The sequence below is a fragment of the Falco punctatus genome, assembly GCF_963210335.1.
Source record: "Falco punctatus genome assembly, chromosome: 6".
In the NCBI taxonomy this organism is placed as follows: Eukaryota; Metazoa; Chordata; class Aves; order Falconiformes; family Falconidae; genus Falco; species Falco punctatus.
In genome coordinates this window covers 8,510,709-8,531,112 of record NC_137585.1, presented here as the reverse complement: position 1 = coordinate 8,531,112, position 20,404 = coordinate 8,510,709, and the positions used below count along the sequence as shown (strand labels likewise).

Here is a 20,404-nt window from a genome sequence, read left to right as displayed (position 1 = left end):
AAGCAACTTGGGATCTAATCTCTGTTTACACATAGCGGGAGATCTGTCTGGGCTGAAGGCATTCCCACTGCCAGGCCCACTCAGGTCACCCTTCCCACAAAGCAGGTGAGCACAGGTGGAAAGGGCTGAGCTGGCAGACACAATGCCAGAGACGGCCAGGAAACAGTGGGAAAACGCCCTGTGGTAGAAGGAAGGACCAAGCGAGGTTCAGGGGCACAAGAAGGCTTTGAGGTATGAGAGGGAGCCCAGAGCTGGCCAGGTACTGCAACCCTGTCTCCATCCAACTTTCAGTCTACCCTTCCTAAGGCTGAGAGGAGGTGTCAGCCTGGTGAAAGTGGGCAGTGATCACCCCAGAAGTGTACTGGTCCCTAGTTCTGGGTGTGCACAAGTAGGTTCAGAGACAGATATATCAGAGAGCCTGTGAGGAGCAAGAAGAGCCACTATGAGCTGGAAGGAGGAAAGGAGTTCAGTGAAATTCTAGCTATTACCAAGGCCCCGGGACATCATGGAAAGGAGAGGAAGGGCCCTGTTGGTGCCAAGGAGCATGCATCACGTTCAGCTTATAGTGACTCTGGTGGTGCTTGTGTGGTTGGAGAAAAGGCCATGCTTTTTTCTCCACTGAACGGAAGGAGAGCCTCCACCACCCTCACTGTGCTGTTTCTCCCCTTTCTCTGTGGTAACTGGGCCTCTGATGGAGATAAATCCATAAGACACCGTTAACAAGGAGCATGCACTCCTTTCAATCCCAGTAATAGAGGCTTTCACTGGAAAGAGATGATCTCAAGCCTCTGGCCACTGCTGGCAGAGAGCTTGGCACTGCATTGCACTCTTCTGCAAGTCACCACATATATCAGAGGTGAACCACAGGCTCGGCAGCAATTTTGTGGACCCCTTGCCACAGAGACCCCCCAGGGTGTGGAATGGGGGCTAGGTCGTCACTGGAGCTGGCTGTAAAACCTTGATTTTCTCAGCTGCAGAGATGGGCATGTGTGCATGGCTGTACCATTACAGTGATTCAGGTTTTGCCTTACTTTATCTGCAGGAGAAAAGAGCACGCATATCTGCAAGCTGTGATCAAGGCTATCAGAAAGCTTCCTAGAGCTGGCTGGGTGTGTGGACACTTTGCGCCTTTTCATTACACTGGGGGAGAAAAAGCATACGATATGTGTGCAACTGAAGCACTCACGCCCAGAGATCACACATATGTGTGGTCATCATGGCTGTGCTCCAAAACCTGCCCAGGAACACCCAGTCTGGAGAGCCTGGAAGCAGGGGACATGTCACCTTTGGCTCCCAGGCCTTCCCAGTCACTCGGCACCTCCTGCAGACCTTTGCACTGGCACCAGGAACAGTACAACCCCCTGGCTCTGTGCCCCTCTCTCACCACCTTGCCCTTCCATGCCAGGTGACGTTTAGGGGATGATGAACCACAAGCCGTTGCTGTGGCCGCAGTGTCCTTCATGGTGGGGCGATGCACAGGCAAACGCACCCAGTGTCTGCGCATCTGTGGTGCCAAGTGAGTGCACTTGGTTGTGATCGTTCCTGTGTCCCTTTTGGCCTCCAGTCCAGGGAAGGCTTCCAGGGAACAGAGGCGTGTCCTGTTTGCTCTCCTGCTCCAGTTCAGGTTGCAATGGCTGGTTCTGACTCCCAAAAGCTGTCGGCATTTTGAGGCATGAATCCTGCATTTCCCTCCCTCCCAGCCCTCTCAGCAGAATTCACTCTTTAAAGTTTCCCACGAGCTTTAGCTGTTCTCCGTCTCTACTTTTGAAGTGTTACTAATTTGGGCTGGCCCTTCCTTCAGCAGGAGAAAATGTGCTCTCCCAGCTCAGTCCAGTTAACAAAAGTCCCAGTCAAGGAAAAAAAAAAGCAGCTCTCTTTTCATGAGCCAAAGCGTTGCTAGAGCTTAATTTCTAGCCAGCCGTAGCGCCTGAGCTTTGGCTGCTCTGCCCTCACAGACACAGCCAGTCAGGAGGTGGACTTTCCATGCCCAAGGAAAAAAGTAGCTCGCTCTTTACTTCTCCTTCTTTTTTTTCCTTTTGATTTTCATTTTTTGTTTCTGGCTTCAATTACACTTGGACAAAGAAGTCAGGCTTGCTCACACAGCAAAATACCCCTAGACAATGTGTTTGGAAACACTGAAACCTTCCCCTAATACAGTGCTTTTAACTTTTTGTTGCTGTTGTGACCAAAGCGTTACAACATACACAATTACCTATGAGCTATGCGTGAGCAGTGTGAATATTATTCTTGCATCAGAATGAGAAAAAAAGTCACAACTTAAAGGTGATGCTGTTCCATCACTCCCCAAAAGTTCTGTCCGTGGCATGAAATAAGGAAGTTGGAAAGCATTTCTTCCAGTGCTTCTGCAACTGGCAGTTTTTCTGAGATGGTGGAGTCCCTGCAGATGTCAGTGCAATGCGGGTATCTGTCCAAAGTGGCCTTTGCTGACACTGGTCTTGGCCACTTCTGTCTGTCAGGACCTTTTCTTGCATTACCTTATGCAGTTGGGAACAGACCTTTGCCTTGTGTTTATAGGCTTGCTTCTGATGTGCTGCTCTGCTAACTTTAGTCTAGATGAGCCAGCTGTATTTTGTGTGCCCATCAGTCCTTCCTGGCTGTGGCACTTTATGGTCATTTTTAATGCCCTCCTTCAAGCGAGCAGATCCCAAACTTTGTGGACCAAGAGTTGAGGTCTCACTGCAAGGAACACTGGCTCTGACATAGCTACTTGTTTCAGCTGCAAAGGTCCTCAGGGGCATTGGTGGTGGAGAAGACATCTGTATTTCCCTTTCCCTGAAGACCCAATGACATCTTGCTGTGAGTCACAAGCTACCAGTTCCCTATGAAGCTTCATGTTACTTTGCATGCGGCTCAAGGGCCCGTACTTCAGTGCTGTGGCTGTCGCCTTTCTACCGTGCATTGTCTTCTGTCTTTCCCTTCCTGATTCTCTCACCTGCTTCTGTCAAAGTTCATGCTCCTCTCTCTCAGGCCCTGTTTCACCTTCTTACACTTACGAATGCCTCACCTTCCTTCCAGATCTTGGGTTTCAAACACAAGCTGAAAAGCTTGTGTTTCATTCTTCCTTTCCTTGGAGTTCAGGAACCCACCATTCTGTTTTTTACTAATTGCTTCAATACATCCTCATAATCTTCAGTGGTTTTGTTCTGTATTCAGCCTCCTATGGGCTCTTCCATGCATCGTAAACGTCTCCAGCCACACTGCTGCATCCATACCCCTCCACACCTTCACCATTTCTCCCAGCTTTCATCCTCTTCTCGTTCTGCATCCCTATGCCTTCCCCAGTGGAAAAGTATTCTTCTGACTCTGTCCTAAACCTTGTGGACTCTTTATGTCATAGGCCTAGACTCAAAGCAGAGCTATGAGGTTAAGACTTCTCACTGAGAGCTTTGATCCAGAGAGAAAGCACTTCGAAAGAGATAAGCAAAGCAGAGGGGAACAAAGTTAGTCTAGACCACAGAGTATTTGATGTTTGAACACAAGTTAGAAACAAGGTAATATGCCGGCTGGGTGACAATAGCAGTTGGTGACAGGAATATAAAGGAAGCAATAAACATCTGAGGTTTTGTTCATGATAGAGAAACAAACTTGTTGGTGGAAAGCATATTTGTTCATGATGGAGAAGAGAAGAAAACAGGATGAAACAGAGACTAGAGCAGAGGTGAAAAACTGAGCGATGTTTGATCATGTTGATCATTGCATAGATGACTGGTTACTTGTTCAGGACATGATCTGCAATGGTCCGGCACTGCATGCCACAGTGACTGGTGCACCAGTGTGACTGCCTTACACAACAAGTCCATGTGACCATTTGCTAAACAAAAAATGGTTGTGCAACGCAAGTGCAAAACAGACTTAGCAGGTCTGTCGTGTCTACCAGGCATGCTGAAGCTGTGTCTTACGGAGAAGGAAAAGACAGTTCTTGCAAACACCATGTATTTTAGCAGGGTATAGCATAGAAACAAGGGTTTACCACAGCAAGCGAATTGTTTTAGAAGTTACACAGCCTGCCTCCGCTAGGCATGGCATACTTTTAAGTAACACCAAGTAAATTGTCTTAGCAGTATGTGCTTTAGGAAACAAACCAATTTTTTCCCCTTGTCTAAGCAAGCTCAATTTTCCTAAGAGCTGTCTCTTTCCAGCAGCATACTTTGAAGACAGCTGTCTCTTGGCTGGTAACTCACATTGTAAGGACACAGCCAGGCTAAAGCATGAGCATGACAGACCAGAGCCGTGTACCCCAGGTTTTCCAGTAAGTGTCTCACATGTCTTCAAGGAGTCCTTCTCAAAGTGACAAAAACCTTAGAACTGTGTCCTTGGCCTGGTCTGCAGAAAGCCAGAAAAAAACCAGAGAGGTGCGTCAATTTGCTGTGCAACTCAATGTGTGTTTGCTCTACCTGCTGGCAGGACCTTTCTCACTGCATGTACAGCAGGAGAAAAGGTCTTAATGAGTCACCTCCTGCTGCTCCTCCATCATGGCCCCACCAAAACAGCACTAATAGAGTGTCCACACCAATGAAACCGATGATGGTGCAGTCCCCCACCAAATTAGCAAATGTCCTTTCTTTGTGTAGCCCTCAAAGATGGGATCAGCGGCTTTGCTCAGAGGTAAGACTGCAGCACTGCTTGGGCTCTCACCCAGGTACCTTCCCAGAGAAGAAGCATCCCCATGGTCTCCCCAGCTACTAAGATGTCTGGCATTTGAAAAGAGCACAAAATCAGATAAAAAGATTTGTGTACATGGCATGCAGCAGTGAAATCTACCTCCAAAGAAATGGTTTTTTTCCACATTTTTCTCACAGAAATCAACTGCATTTCTTGTCTGGGACACATACATGTTCATCAGAAATAACACATGCAAAAAGCGACAAATGTCGACAGTGGTGCTGTGATGCTCTTTATAATAGCCTGTAAAATAGCACTGAAACCTTTGATATGGCTGATGTCACCTGTGACCCTTGGGGATCTTCTGTTGGCCACTCAGCAGTGGTTTCTCTCCTAGAAATGTTCTCCAGTGATGCAGTTACTCATACGCATCCTAGGGCCTTCTGGTTCTACAGACACATCAAAACTTTCCATGCCATTTTCCAGTGGCAACACCTCTGCCAACCACTGCTCAGACGGGGAATGCACTGGAACAGAGATGGAATCCAGAGTGGTTCTGACCTGGCATGAACTCCACCTCTGCCAATAGTGAGCCATCTGAGAAATTGCCGAGAAACTCACAGGTGTTGTAATGTAGGCTGTTGGGTAAAGAAAGGGGAAGTGGTAAAGGGAGGGGGTTTCCTCCAAGACTTATTCTCTGATTAAATTTCCACTTCCTTCATTATCACATTCTTGTGCTCCCTTGCTTCCTTCCTCTCTTCCATTGCAGGTCCAGGTAAGGAGTGGGATGCAGAGACTTGGAATGTTTTGCTTCCTGCCTGAGGTGATACTTCACCAGCTCCGACTATACATACTCAAGAGGTAACGTGGGGATATCAGCAGGAAGAAAGCCCGCTGCAGCTAAACCTTAACCTTACACACTGCTCTGGGGACCAGCTTGATTTTCAGAGGCTTGTGCAATGCTCTGGAGGTCTCTGCAGTGCCACTTGCACACAGCAAGCCAGAACAAAGTCCTGTGGGTGGTCTCAAAGAGGTACCTGTCCAAGCTACCCCTGCTACCCCGTCAGAGGTAAATGACATTTGTGTGTGGCACTGTGGTAAGAGCTGCCTATGTGCTCGGTTGAATGTCATGAACAGTTTCAACTGAAAACAACCCATCTTCAAGCATTCAAAACACTTCATTGCAAAGTTTTTCCTTTTGAAGCTTCCTTACAATTTTCAGAAATAAAATAACCACATCTATTCCCCCAAATCATTCCCCAACCAAGAGTTTATCACAGAAACTACACAAAGCATTAATTTAGGGCTCAGTGAATCATATGCTTTGGCCCTGAATAATTTTGCTCTCCAGTTCCCATTTCGAGAAGAAAACAGAAACGTTAAAGTTAAGTTTGACCTAGATATGCTTATGAGTTTGGATGGCTGGGCTTTTTTGGTTTGTTTTTTTTTTTTCCCCCAGCTCACCAGGAGTTGAAAAACAATTATACACAGCCCAGAGCACTCCCCAGCTCTGAGGCTGGTTGCATAGCACTTCGCAAAACACAGGCATGAGCTAGGAACGTGCAGCAGTCAGTAATGTCAGGTTTTGGAAAGCCTGTGCTGGCTCAGGGTTATGCCAAGTTTTTTTAGACTTTACATTATGCCCTACTCCTTCCTGGTGGCTTTGTGCAGTCTGCTGGCTCCAGAGTTGTATTAGCCTGATTCTTCCTCTGGCGTAGTTTGGGTTCTGCCATCTTTTCCTTCCTCTTGCTTTCCTCCATCCTTTTCATCTGAAGTATATTTTAACTCCTTACTTTTTGATGAACTGTTGTCATTGTTTCTGCCTGTGAAACAGGTACAGGCGCCTTGGGCTTGTAAGATGGATGTAGGACAAGGAAAGGAGCGCACTAGAACCAGAGCTTATTGCCTGTGGAGGATTGACCCCAGCTGGATGCTGCGTGCCCACCAAAGCTGCTCTGTCACTCCCCTCCTCAACCGGACAGGGGAGAGAAAGTGTAACAAAAGGCTCGTGGGTCAAGATCAGGGCAGGGAGAGCACTCAGCAATTATTATCGTGGGCGAAACAGACTTGACTTGGGGAAAATTAATTTAATTTATTACTATTCAAATCAGAAAACCACCTTGCCCCCACCACTCCCTTCCTCCTAACTCAATTCCAGGTTTCCCTACATCCCCCCCCGAGCAGTGCAGGGGGATGAGGAGTGGGGGTTATGGTCAGTTCATTGCACATTGTTTCTCCTTCCTCCTCACACTCCTCCCCTGCTCCAGCATGGGTCCCTCCCATGGGAGACAGTTCTCCATGTACTTCTCCGACATGGATCCTTCCCACAGGCTACAGCTCTTCACAAACTGCTCCAGTATGTGTCCCTATCCCAGTGCAGTCCCTCAGGAGCAGTTCTCCGGCATGGACTCCCCCCGGGGTCAGAAGTCCTGTTAGCAAACCTGCTTCGGTGTGGGCTTCCCACAGGGCACAGCCTCCTTCGAGTATCCGCCTGCTCTTGGCGTGGGGTCCTCCAGGGGCTGCAGGTGGGGATCTGCTCCACCGTGGACCTCCACGGGCTGTGGGGGCACCATGGGCTGCCAGGGAATTTCTGCTCCGGCACCTGCAGCACCTCCTGCCCTGGCCTGGATGTCTGCAGCTGATGCTCCCACACAGTCTCGCTCTGTCCCACTGCAGCAGGTGTTTTTTTCTTCCCCCTATTTAATATGCTATTGGAGAGGTGCTACCATCATCACTGGCGGGCTTGGCTTTGGCCAGGGGTGGGTCCATCTTGCAGCCGGCTGGCATTGGCTCCATTGGACATGGGGGAAGCTTCTGGCATCTTCTCGCAGAAACCACCCCTGTAGCCCTCCCTTTCCCACTACCAAAACCTTGCCATGCAAACCCACTACATTGCCTTATGGCAATACATGGGTGCTCACTACTCCTCAGCAAGGGTGCCATGGGCAAGAACACCCCACAGACTTGCCAGTGGGTCAGGAATACCATGGCCCCTGGGGTAGGGGAGCAGCTCCTGGGGACTGGCCCCCCTCAAGGCAGTGGGGTTTCCACTTCACCACTCTCCTCCTTTCAGGCGTCCAGTACCGAGTGTACATAGGCAAGATTTCAGAGGAAATTAAGGTAACTCACCAGACAGAGGGAGCAAAACATCATTTACAGAGGAATGGGGCAAAAGTCTCACGTGTTTTATCTCTGAGCAGGATTCCTAACCTTCAGCCACCTCCCTCCCCCCTCCCCTTACTGAGAAAAAATTCAGATGCAGGCAAAAGGATTTTGGCAAATAAGATAGAGAAGCACATCTTTTGAGTTTAAGTAGTCCTAAGGAAGAGTAGGAAGGGAATTTATTATGGCAATATGCATGGAGGCTAAGAGAAATGGTCATTTTCACTAGAATAAAACAAATCCAGGGTGCTGGGCTAGGCAAAAAGTCTGCAGGGCAGATGCTGGGCACATTCCAGAATATAGTCCCAGGCTATAATAAGGAGTAAGAAACAGAAGACCTACAGGGCAAAAGTAAAAATCTAAACCAGATACTTAGTTATATATTTTATTTTAAAAACAGGAAACAACCACATTAATAAGCATATAAAACCCATCCAAAATACTCACAATGCTGTTACAGAAAAAGAAAATAACAAAGAGATACCATGTGAGAAAGACCTACACATTTCTGTCCAAGCCAACACACATCTCTGATGCAAAGTACAGAATGCTCTTATGCACAGCTGTAGGGGGCATTTCCTAACATATTCCTAACAAATATCATGTCTGGAAGTGCTGAAGGGTCAAAGGAAGGGCACAGAAATCCATATAAAATGAACCAAAATATGAAAGTTGGGGAAGAAGTGATAATACTTCTAAGAATAAACATTTGGCATGGAAGCCTGATAGAAAGCTAGGGAAAACTGGATGCAATAGGATAGCCTTGTGCAAAGCTAGGGTATTTAAAATGAAGTCACAAGTAGTATTTCACAACAGCAAGTTTCACTGATATTTGCAACTGTTTCTCATTAGGGAAGGTAGAGAAATGTCATCACAAGTTACTGAAAATGCCAGATACACACCCCCAGCATATACATCGATGGGAACTTCTCTGACCTGCTCTGAAACAGTATGCTATCAAAAAAGCTTGGGCTATCCATGCTACGATGATTTTGCTGCCATTCCTGCCTTTGAGCCTTTAGTCCTTTTACCTACCTTGGAATCTGTGGGCCTGTTTCTCTTCTAGGATATCCAGTGATGGACTCCAGCATTAGTTTGCAGGTAGACCTGAGTTCTATCAAGTCCAAAACCACAGATCAGATCTTAAGAGTAGTTTAAGTTGGACCTACCTCTGTGTGACCTTTAGATAGCTTGTGCAGATCTGGACAGACATGGGCCTGGAGTCTCCCTCAACAGAGTGCTGCAGTCAGTGAAGCAAACTCCCACCCCTTGATTGCAAGTGTATCGTATGTGCTACTTTCTGCCTTCCTGAACTGCGCTAACCTGGCAGCAAGGGTAGGTGTATACGCACTCCAGATTGCCTAGCAGTATGACAAGCAGGGATACTGATACTTACTGATGTACAATTAATGTCTGCCATATCCCTTTCAACAGAGGCACTATTACAGAGCTGTAATACATCTACACAGCGTGCCGCACACCGGTGAGCATCACAACAACATCATGCAGATCTTCCAGAGAGGACATAGAGGGCAAAAACATTTGGCCTGCAACCAGTGGACTGAGCCCTACAGACCTTTCACACTGCTAAGCTAGCAAGTTCCAGTATCTCTGGTCTCTAGTCCTGCATCTCTACCTTTATGATCTTACACACACCATAACTGACCATGCCCGTTTCCAGAAGGGTTACGCTACATGCCTCTTAATATTTATAAGAATTGCTAAGAAAATAGTTTTGGAAAAATAATTTTGAATCTCACACACCTTTAAGTAACAATCTGCAAACTTTCAGACTTCTGACCTAGAATGCAGCAGAGAAAAAAAAAATAAAACAAAGAGAAGACAGGTAAAGTTACTTTCTGGTTTACCATCACCACCCTCAATCATCCTATACAATGCTGAGCTGTGACTGAAAATAAACTAACACCACCCATTTGTTGCAATACCACACTTTCCAATCAACACCTGGGAACAGTATTTAAAATTGCCACCCATAAAATCCCAAATAACAGAGATTTTAGTGGAAAAACAGACATACCTCTTCTCACTAGTATGGAATTCTTTGAATTTCTTTCCAGAGGGCACAAATAACTTAAAAGGGATGTGCATAATTGGGCCTGTTGCACCCATCATCCAAAATGCCCAATCTCCTGTTTCATATCACATTTCTCCTTTACAGTCTTATTGCACCTCAAGTCTACAGCATCTTTTGTTAAATTAGCTATTTCTCATAAACATCTTCAACTTTTTGTCTGTACATTTTTGTACACCATTAAAAAAATAAACATTTACAAAGTGACATACAAATAAATAAACTTAAGTAAAAGTATGCTTTCAGTCTGTCTATACAAAAAAATAAGACAGCAGGAAAAAATATGCATGTAACTTGGTCCCCTTTTTCCTGAGGCTGAAAAAAAGTGCACACTGGACAGGAAAAAGCAAGGAGATGGCTTTTTGGTAGGCTTCTTAAATTCCAGTGTAACACAGCAGACACTCACACAGGTAGACTCAAAGGGCTGGGGACTTGTTTAGTGGGTCCCTTCAACTCACTACAAAAATAGTAATCAGATTCAAATACATAACCATCAAATACATAGCTGTCACTGCGTGCCTAAGTATGTTAACCCCAAATAGCAATTATAGATGAGAAAAACCAAAAATATTGCCAACTCTTCTCTGTCACAAACATCAGGAGAACAGAGAAGATGAGATTATTTTTGCAAATGCCAGGTGCCTTCCAGTACTTGAAAATGTGATCACCCATATCAGATTTGCTTAATGCTGGTAAGCCTGGCAGAATGGGCGAGTATGTGGGTGCAAAGAAGAAAATAGCAGCAACTAGGGGGTGGGGGGAGTGAGAAATGTCCCAGTTCTCATGGTTTTCTTTGCTTATTCCTTTTTTAATGAGTCTTTAAGCATGTAAGAGTCAAAGAAGTGGTGTTTCATGAATCTTAGGCAACGTCTTTGTCGGGCTGTATGCTGTTCAGCTCCACCATGGGGTTCTTCTCTACAGGCGATGTGGGGCTGGCTTCTGCTCGTCCTTCAAAGCCCCTGGAGATGTCTTCAAAAGTCCTGCCCTTGGTCTCTGGCACTTTGAAGAATGTGAAGACAAAGAAGATGACCAGGAAAACAAGGAAGATGAGGAAGACATAGGAGCCACATAGTCTCTGCAGGGAGGACAAAAGCAGGAGGTTTTGAGAAGCTCGTAAACCTAAATGCAAGGTCATTTGCTGTTGACAGGTCAAAATTCTAACACCTTCCTGCAACAATGCCTTACTGACTTTTTCTCAACACAGCATTATTTTTTTAATTGAAATCGGGTTCCTGTGGGTGATCAAAATTGAGGCTTTTACAGGGAAATCCTTAATGCGCTACTTAAGATAGCTCTTCCTACTATTTGTAAGCTACAAGCAGTTGAGACAACAGAATATAAGATGAGTGACAACACTCAGCCTTCAGTAACAATCAGAACACAGTATCAGGAGCCTCTGGAAGACTGACCAGACTGCTCAAAGCAGGGACAACTTCAAGGAGAGATTAGGTTGTTTAGGGTCGTACAGTCATGTTTTGAAGTCTCCAAGGATGGAGACTCTACAACCACTCTGAATACCTATTCCAATGCTGCAGCACTCAGTGCTTGGGCAAACTGGGTCCTTACCTCTGCATAAGGGAAGAGCATTCCCACCAAGAAATTAGAGGTCCAGTTGGAACAACCAGCCACTGCCATGGCTGCAGGCCGTGGGCCCTGACTGAAGAGCTCTGCCACAATGAACCACGGGATAGGGCCAGGGCCAATCTCAAAGAGAGCCACAAAGCCGAAAGTGGCAACAATGCTGATGTATCTGATCCACTCCACAACATCCTGCAAGGGAACAAAACACGATCAGCTGCAGTTTGAGGCAAACCTGGCACTGTGCAGTGCCATCTCCAGTGTCACAGCTTTCCCAGCTGCACTGTGAATACTGTGGCACTGTTTCCACATTTAGGACTCTCCACTGCACACTCTACTCTAGCCCCAGCAGTACCTGCCTACAGGGCAGAATCACAGGGCAAGGCAGATTTATAGTCCTGTAGGTCACCTGCTGGGTTTCAGGGTGGACAGGAACACCAATTACTCACCTTCAGAGCTAAAGCAACAGTCATAAGAACAGCGCACACAGCCATGCCACCCAAACCAATTAAATGGAGGGTCCTGCGCCCCGCACGCTCCACCAGGAACAGCTAGAAACATGACAGGAGAGAAAAATATCCATGACTTCAGCAACAAAACCAGAAGCGGCTCCCTTGCTCAGCGTGCCCTGCACCTCTTTCTTTTATCTGCCTGTAGCTCTCGGTGCCAGTGGTGATCTCAGTGCAGGTGCCCAGACTGCTCCATTCTAGGCCCAAGTTTTTCCTCTTTAGTTCTCACTACTGCCTTCTCCCATCATTCTTTTCCCCCCTGCACTCCTTTCCCCCCCCCCCCTTTCTTCTAAAAGCGTAATACCCCTACCCCTTTCTCCGCTCCTCTCCTCCCACAATCCTTTCAATGCACTCTTTTCTTTGCTCTTGAAGGCCATTGCCTAGTCCAATACTTTGCCACAACCTGGCTACTTGTCTTCAGTCACATCTCCCACAAAAGCCCGGGCAGACAAGTTACCTCTCACCATAAATTCCACTTACCGAAATAACAGTGAAGACTGTGTTTACCACACCAGCTCCAATAGTGGCATAGACAGGCTGTGTGATACCAGCTCTTTCAAAAATCCCTGTAGAGTAATAGAATACCTGGGAAGAGAAGCAAAAGTTAGACACCATCACAACTCCAGCATTTGAAAGCATGTCCCTTATTCTCTGCCTAATGGCTTGCAAGCCCAACAGGGAGTTTCTAAGAAGCACTCAACAGTATAAAACAGCATCCTTCTGGTAAAGGTTCATTCACTTTATGCAAGACTGCAATGCCTTGCCAGGGCATGCAGGGGAAAATTGAAAGCAAATATAATCTCCACATTCCATTTTAGCAATCTCTGCAATATCACAAAAGTAACCCTCAGTCAAGGTGCATGACAACGTGCTTCTGGAAGCACAGTTCTCTCAACATTAGTAGCAAGTGCAAGCATAGCCAGAGATAATAAGGGAGGCTCAGCACACGGAACAGGAAAGGAACTCACAGCATTGATGCCTGAGAGCTGTTGGGAGAGCTGCAGCATGATGGCAATGGTAATGGCTTGACGGTAGTTTGGAGAACGGAAGAGCTCTGGCACAGTTGCTTTCTTTTCCTGAGACATTTTAGCACTCTCTTCTTTCATCTCCAAGATGTCCTGAGACACATCTTGTGTACCACGGAGCTTCTGAAGAACTGGAGGAAAAAAAAAAAAAAAAAAAAAAAATCATCAAGAAATGCCAGGTATAACAGACCCACAGCCAGTAGGTTCTGCCCTGCCTCCCCTGCTGCCCTGCTGTTTCAGGGAGGGCACACTGGGAATGCTGGGCCACCTGCCAGTATTTGGGCCTGCTACACGGGAAAGACAACCTCTTTCTCAGCCTTGTGCTGTGATCAGCATGGAAACCAGGCCCAGTTCCTGCTCATGTTGCTTGAGCTCCACACTATTATTATTATTTTTTTTCTGTACACACACTTGCCAGAGCTGACTCCAGCCCTCTGCGGCAGCAAAGGGAAACGCCCTCCAAGCTCCTTGTTAAGTGTCAGCCTGTTTCCCACCTTTCAGGAGGAGCTGACAGAGCTCCAGCAGCTGGCCCTGTTACATCCCACCAGGCCAGGCACCACCGCTCCTCCTGTCTTAACCCCACCTGGAGTCTCTGTTGGGATGCCAGGTTTCCCACACTTCCTGGCACTGATGCAACCTCAAGGATGGCGGGCCAGGATGGCAGGCCTGGTGCCCTCTGGGAGTCACACCCCGATCCACCACAGGCTCCAGGCTCAGTCCTGGCCTCCCACTCAAGTTCAGTGCAGGCTGGGAGCCAGAATCCAGCCCTGCCCCTTCAGGGATGAGTTCTTACCTGCTTGTGCTTTTTCTTCCTCCATCTTGTTGATCAATAGGAAACGGGGGCTCTCAGGGCAGAAAAGAAGAGCCACGCACTGCAGGATTGCTGGGAGGACCGTAAACCCCAGAAGCAGTGGCCAAAGTTCTTCAGTCCCCATGATTGCTTCCAGGCCAAAGACCTACACAAAGAATTGGAGAGAAAGAATGATTTTAACACTCCAATCCCTCACCCCCACATCAGGCAGGATGACAGGCCCACATACCGCACCCGATAGCGAGTGTGCCCCCCGTGCCCTTCCCCTGCCCTCCTTTCCCCCCGAGGGCAGGATCAGGTTGTGTCAAGCTTACCTGGGCCACCAGGATGCCCACAACAATTCCCAGCTGGTTGAGGGTGCCAAAGGCTCCACGGAGGCTGGTGGGCGAGACCTCACTGATGTACATGGGCACAAAGCCAGTGCAGAGACCACAGAAGAGGCCAATAATGAAGCGGCCAATAATCAGCATCTCCACTGCCTTTGCCAGCTTGGAGAAGGCCATAAGAGTGCCACCAGCAAAGGCCAAGATGTTCACCAGTAGCATGGAGTTCCTCCTGCCAGGGTAAACATGTGAAGACTGAGCTTAAACCAGCAATACAGCAGGAAGTTTACTGCAAGAGGGGTAAAACTACTCATGATACCCATGATGCCCCACCTCAGGGGTGTGAGGAGAACACAGTAATTCCCGTTCAGCTCCCACCTTGGCCCACAACCCTGTCTTTCCTTTTGCAGCCCACACAATTCTTGCTGCCACCTCCTCCTCCCTTCCTCTCACCTCTGCCCTCTTCCTCCCAACACTCCCCTGTCCATAGGAAAAATTCCCTCATGACTTGGATCCCTCTTCCCAACTTACCTGCCAAATCTGTTGACAAACAGGCTGACTGAGAAGGAGCCAATCATACCTCCTACTGAGAAGATGGCCACAGAAAGGGACCACAGAGAGGTGAGGAGCTCTGGAGAGACAACATCCCCAGTCCGTTCGGATAGGGTTCTGTTGAAGAATCTCTGGATTATCTGCAGGAGGAATCAGGTAGGGACATAGTTACAATCCAGTGAGAGGCGTTCTGAACTGGAGAGAGGGGAGATGACTTTTGAGGTCTTCTTTCTTGTTTTCATGGAGGCAAGAAGCAAGGGCAGACCCTAAAAATTGAGTAGGCAGCAACAAGTCATGCAAGGGGAAAACAAGGGTGCAGAAAGAGGAACTTCCATTGTTCATGAACAGTGGACAGGTAGCAGTATGATGAGGGAGAAATTGCTTCACTGAATGTGGAGGGGTAGGCCAGTGTTTATTAAGGAACAGGCTTATTTTCTGAATGTTTATGGATGGTGAGTCACTGGTGCTGCTTGGGAGGGGGTGTGAGACAGTTGGAAGCAAAAGAGAGCAAGAAAATGCAACCAGAGAATGGAAAGGAACATTTCTGCTGACAACACCAGAACTCTGGCAGCAGGGATGGGCTTTCTGGGATGGAAACAGTTTAAGAGACACAGAAAGTTTCAGAGGTAAGCCTGAAAATGGCAGCATCATGCAAAACGGTCCTTAGTTGTCTCATGGGGATGTGACAGGGCTGTGCTGCCGATTTCCAAGGCATCCTCTTTGATGAGGGAATTTCTGCAAAGGTTGAAGAGGACATGGCCTCAGAGTACGTGCCCCCAGCAGATGGCAGCAGGACATTAGCTAGGGAGGACACACACCCCCACCCCCGATGATGTGACATCTATTCCCGGACACAGGATGGATGTGGTATTGGTGACTCAGTTCCTGAGAGAGAGAGGAACCATCTTATAGTTACAAGAAAACCACACGTCTCGTTTTCTTCATCTCTTCTTTCTTAGGCTACAGTCATGAGATTATTGGTCAGAATGCCCAAGTCACAGTCCTTTCAGAAGCACTGAATCTACACTTAATACAAGGAATGAATAAACAAATAAAGAAGCCTGAGATGGTCCCAGAGACAAACTAAACTAGAGCAACTGTAATCCCTGCCAACCCTCAACTGTTTTCTGCACACTGCACTCTACATTCCTTCTGCCATGGCTGGTTTATTCTGACTCAAAACTGAAGTGGCTCACATTCCTCCACGCACCAGATACAGACCTACCAGGAAATGGCAGATGGAGCCCTCCTATCCCCTCTTACTCCTAATTATGAGAATTAACCTCTCTGGTCACTCTCTCTCCTCCCCAAAACTTTGCCCTTCGTGTCCCACTGTTGTAGTTGGGGGGGGGTTGTATGTCTTCTTAACATCATAAACGAGAATCAAGTTATTAGCTGCTTGGGACACAGCTCCTCTTTTCCACACCTTTTTTTTTCCCCACCAGCCCCTCACTCCTACTGTCTCCACAAGTCATTCATCCTTCCTCTCACCTTCTCAGGAGCATTGATGACACCAGTGTTGTACCCGAACTGGAGAGATCCAATGGCAGCAATGGAAACAGCATAGATAAGAGGTACTGTGATTTTCTGTGGAAAGAAAGAAAAAAAATATGTATTGTTATTCATGCTTTCTTTACAACCCTATTTCTCTTCAGCATAAACAGGAGCTGCAGCTCATAGGTGCCATGCACAAGTGCACCAACAGCAGGGAATGCGCTCCTGTCCTGCAAGGGTGGGTATCAGTAACAAGAGACCCTGGGAAGGGAGATGCAACTGTACAGCAGGGAAGTTCTGTGACTAGAAATAGGAGGGCCGGTCAGGACCTCTCCTTTATTATCTCCTGACCTTCATCAACTATTCTCAGCTCATTAGTAATGAATACACTGGCTGCATTAGTGGCTGTTATTTTGGGTTGATCTGCTTTACAGAGAAGCTTTTGCTGATCTCTGGCATGTCATGAAACAAGGGTCTAACTCTTCTCCATGCCAGCTGACAAGTTCCCATAAATTGAGTCACAGATCTGCCCACAAGCTATACTGGCAATCACTCCTGATAGTTAAAACCCGCACTCTTCAGCAACAGGTCTGCTTTTCTCAGGCTAGAGCTTCCCAACCCTGCCCCAGGGCACCTGGCACAGCAGCCTGCCTCACAGAGGTAGCAGCAGTTGCTGCCAACCTTCCTGCTTATTTTTCTTGAAGCAGAGACAATAGTTGGCATTTTAGATGAAGCAGCATCCCTGGAATTTGGGTATGTTAATCGCTATTTATTAAAATAAAATAAAAACTGCTCAGCCCTCTGAGCCTGAGGAAGCTTGATGGTCCAACCTCAGAAGTCTCAGACTGAGAAATTTAAGTGTCGGTGAAAAGCATCTGACATTTTCTACATCTTTAAAGCTTGTGACATTTAAGCCAGCTCTGTGCTAGGAAGGCATGGGGGAGCAGGTGATTCGGGAGTTGGCACGATGAGGAAAGGCCATGTTTCTGTCTCAGGAGGAACTGGAAGCTTTTCCAAAATTATTAACAGTTCCTTTTCCAAGGCTTTCCAATTATTGTCCTAAGGCTCACAGAGGAGGGAAGAGTACTCCGTGGGGCCTACTGTCACAGCTCTTCCAGCCTCTCACTTTCCAGCTCAGCTCCAGGAGCAGTGGCTCCTAAGGCTGCCCAAAATTTTTGACAATAACCTTCTGCCAACACTCACACCACCTTTACCAATCTTTCAAGTCAAGCACTGGTGCTTCTGGCCTGCACAACCCTCACACAGCCACCAGTTAGGCCCCAGTAAACAGCAACTGGGGGAAATGACTCGCAGGGGCATGGCTACCCCCACCTACATCATGTGAACGTTTCAGGCTGGGCTCTCTTCCTGCTGAGGTTAGTGATGGAGTGGAGGGGACAAAGAGGACGGGGTCTTTTCCTTGCAGGGGGCAAATGTCTCCCGAGGTAGCACTCACACCCAAACACACCCTAGGCCTTCTTCATCCTGCCATCATGTGACCACTCCCCTCATTTTTGTCACAAGGAAATTTGGCCGAGAACCACAAGGACACACCTCTTTCAAGGCACCCACATGCCTGTAAAAGTGCATTAAGACATCTAAGCACTTTTAGGGCTCCAGGCCAGGTCACCCCTAGTCAGCAGCTATAGCAAAGCTGAGGACAAAACCCAGCTCTCCATGTTTTCAATGCAGTGACTCAACACAAGAGCATCTTTCCCATCAGGGCTCTGCTTTGTCATGGCTTGCAGTGATCACAGCTGGCCTTTTTCTTCTGGGGTGCAGCAGCGACCCCCTACCTACATGGGACACAAGCTACCAAGAGGTTAGTTATTCTGCCCTCTTTCACGCTCCCTTCTCCTGGCTGTGGCCTGCTATTCATCCCTTACCAAGCCTCCTGCCACCTAGACATCACATGGCCTTGACCCATCCCCTCCACCGAGCCAGACTGATCTAATGTATGGATCATTTGTTACTGCTGGAAGTGTTTCACTTCCCAGAAGTCAAACAGAGAACTCAGAAATAGTTCGGCGACACCCATCCTACCCAAAGGCTCAAGGCTGAGGTCTATACACCGGCAATGAATTCAAACCACCACCACCCCCCTCCGACCACAGGCATCAGCAACGTTCATTATCCAGGAGCCGCTTCTCGCCAGCCCCCCCCCCCCCCCCCTTCTACTTCACTACTGGAACCTCAGAGTAGTCCAACTTGTTGAACGCAGCTACAACAGCCCCCCAGCCCTCCTCTGAGTGACCTTGAGCAGATGCTCTCCTTTGCTGCATCCTCTCATACCACCTGCATCTCCCATCAATACGGGCCGCGTGGGCCCCAGGCTTCTGCTGCTCCTTGTTGTAACTGCAATCCTGGCACCCTGCGCCGGGTCCAGCTGGGTAGGTGCTGCCTCTCCTTCCCTCACGCCTGCCTGCCTTGCTGCCCTGCTACACTCGGGCACATGCAGTCATCAGCGCCCTCCACGAGTGCACGCCTCACTCGTAGCTGCAGATGGAACTACGATACCGCCAAACATTCCGTCCCTGGCTCTCCGAAGTGAGAAAGGGGAAAGGTGGTTTTGCTTTTCTTCTGACATTTAAAAGCGCCTTTAATATAAGCCACATCACCAGCACCACCACAAAAAAAACGCCTTTAAAAGGAATCTTCTTTTCAGCATCACAAACCCCGGGACAAACAAGCGCTGCCCTGCCAGCAAAATAAACCTGGCGATCAATATCATGAAGTACGGACACAGCATCATGTGGAGCATCAGGCCACGCGCACGAAAGCAAATCAATCTCGCCATCTGCAACACCCCCCGCCCCCGAGCCCCCGCAGCGGCCTGCCGGCACCGCCGCCGCATCCATGGTCACGACGGCCCACAGGCACCCGGAGGCAGCGATCGGTCGCGACCACCCGCCAGTCACGACCCCCCGCCCCTCCACCGAAGCGCCCGGGGACCCGAGCGGCGGGGATCCGAGCGGCGGCTGCCCGCCGGCGAGCACCCTGCATCGGCCGCAGCGTTGCCGGCCGGCGGGTGGAGGGGGAAGAAGGAAGGAGAAAGCCGCGCTCCCCCCCTACCTTTTTGGTATCCATCGTGGCCTAAGCGACCGGCCGCTGCCGCTCCCCAGCTAACGGAACGCGGCGAGGAGGCGGCTACGCACCCGCCCCCAGCTCCACACGAACCCGCACCCTCCGCCCGCCGCGGCCGGGCTTTTATGGCCTCTGTTAGAGGGGAGGGACCGGGGCGGAGCTCCGCAGCATCCCGTAATTACAGCGGAGGAAAAAAAAAAAAAAACCAACAACAAAACACAAAAAAAAAAAACCAACCACCCCAAACCCAACCAAAACAAAGCAGGTCGAGTTCACGCCGTTTGTGACTTAAAACCGACACCAGCGCCTTCCGGCGCCGTGCGTGCCGGGCTGCCGGGCCGCCATGGAGCCGGCCGGGGGCGGCGGGCGGAGCGCGGGGGAGAGGTTCGCCCGCCGCGGTGCTGCCGCCCAGCTGTTCGTTAATGGCGGGTCGTGGCGGTTTGCACGAAAGGAGCTGTGGCGTAAAGCGGGTTTCAATCCGTAGGAAAACGGGCAGGCCGGTGGTGGTGGGCGCGGGCAGGAGCCTGAAGACAAATGCTGTATGTGCTCTGTGGCCGCTCACCCCACCGCCCAAAGCTGTGGATGAGGCACTGGGTAATTTGGTTTGAGGGATTTGTTGGTTGGTTGTTTTACTTTTGGTTTGGTTTTTAATATATTTTTCCTACAAAGCTAGTATCTGCAGGGGCAAAGCTGAAGCAGTGATCCTGCAGATGCGTGTAGTCCCAGGCTTGTACCCTTTCCATCCCCCTGCACTACTGTGCTTCATGTCCATTTGCTGTCCATCCTGCAGGTCAAACAGGCACCAGACTCTTCCAGGGGAGTAACAAAGAGCCCTGCTTTGATTCTCGGGCCACACCACTGTCAAACAAGAAAAGTCTTCACTGAACCAAGAACCTGCCCAGCATTTTGCCTCCAGAAAACAGCAACAGCTCAGAGCTGGGGCTGGGTGCAAGGGCGAGGGGAGAAGGGTGGCGTAACATTGTTTCAGTTTTAGGAAAATTATCTTGGGATCAGCCATCGCTTCTGTCACCAGATTCTGTGAAAGTGGAACGATCACATTTTCATTTCAGTTTTGCTGTTTATTTGACGTGGTCACCTGGCCACACGTAACTTTAAATTAACAGGCTAAATGGGGGGACACTTTCCCTCGC

At 48.6% G+C, this 20,404-nt stretch overlaps 1 protein-coding gene and 1 long non-coding RNA gene across 2 annotated transcripts; one reads left to right on the top strand and one right to left on the bottom strand.

Annotated features, from left to right (window-relative positions):
* Nucleotides 1–1,438: 1,438 nt before the first annotated feature.
* On the top strand, nucleotides 1,439–9,626 carry LOC308066452. The gene is made up of 2 exons (XR_013929157.1): nucleotides 1,439–1,509; nucleotides 1,713–9,626. It is a non-coding gene; the product is annotated as an uncharacterized lncRNA (long non-coding RNA).
* LOC308066448 (solute carrier family 2, facilitated glucose transporter member 3) lies at nucleotides 8,157–19,376 on the bottom strand. Its single transcript, XM_080393733.1, has 10 exons — nucleotides 19,242–19,376; nucleotides 16,167–16,262; nucleotides 14,655–14,815; nucleotides 14,115–14,355; nucleotides 13,783–13,945; nucleotides 12,933–13,120; nucleotides 12,445–12,549; nucleotides 11,905–12,006; nucleotides 11,444–11,647; nucleotides 8,157–10,952 (listed from the first exon to the last, which is right to left on the bottom strand). The coding sequence occupies exons 1-10, from the start codon at nucleotides 19,254–19,256 to the stop codon at nucleotides 10,737–10,739; spliced, it is 1,491 nt and encodes a 496-aa protein (XP_080249859.1). The 5' UTR covers nucleotides 19,257–19,376; the 3' UTR covers nucleotides 8,157–10,736.
* Between the last annotated feature and the right edge of the window lie 1,028 nt (nucleotides 19,377–20,404).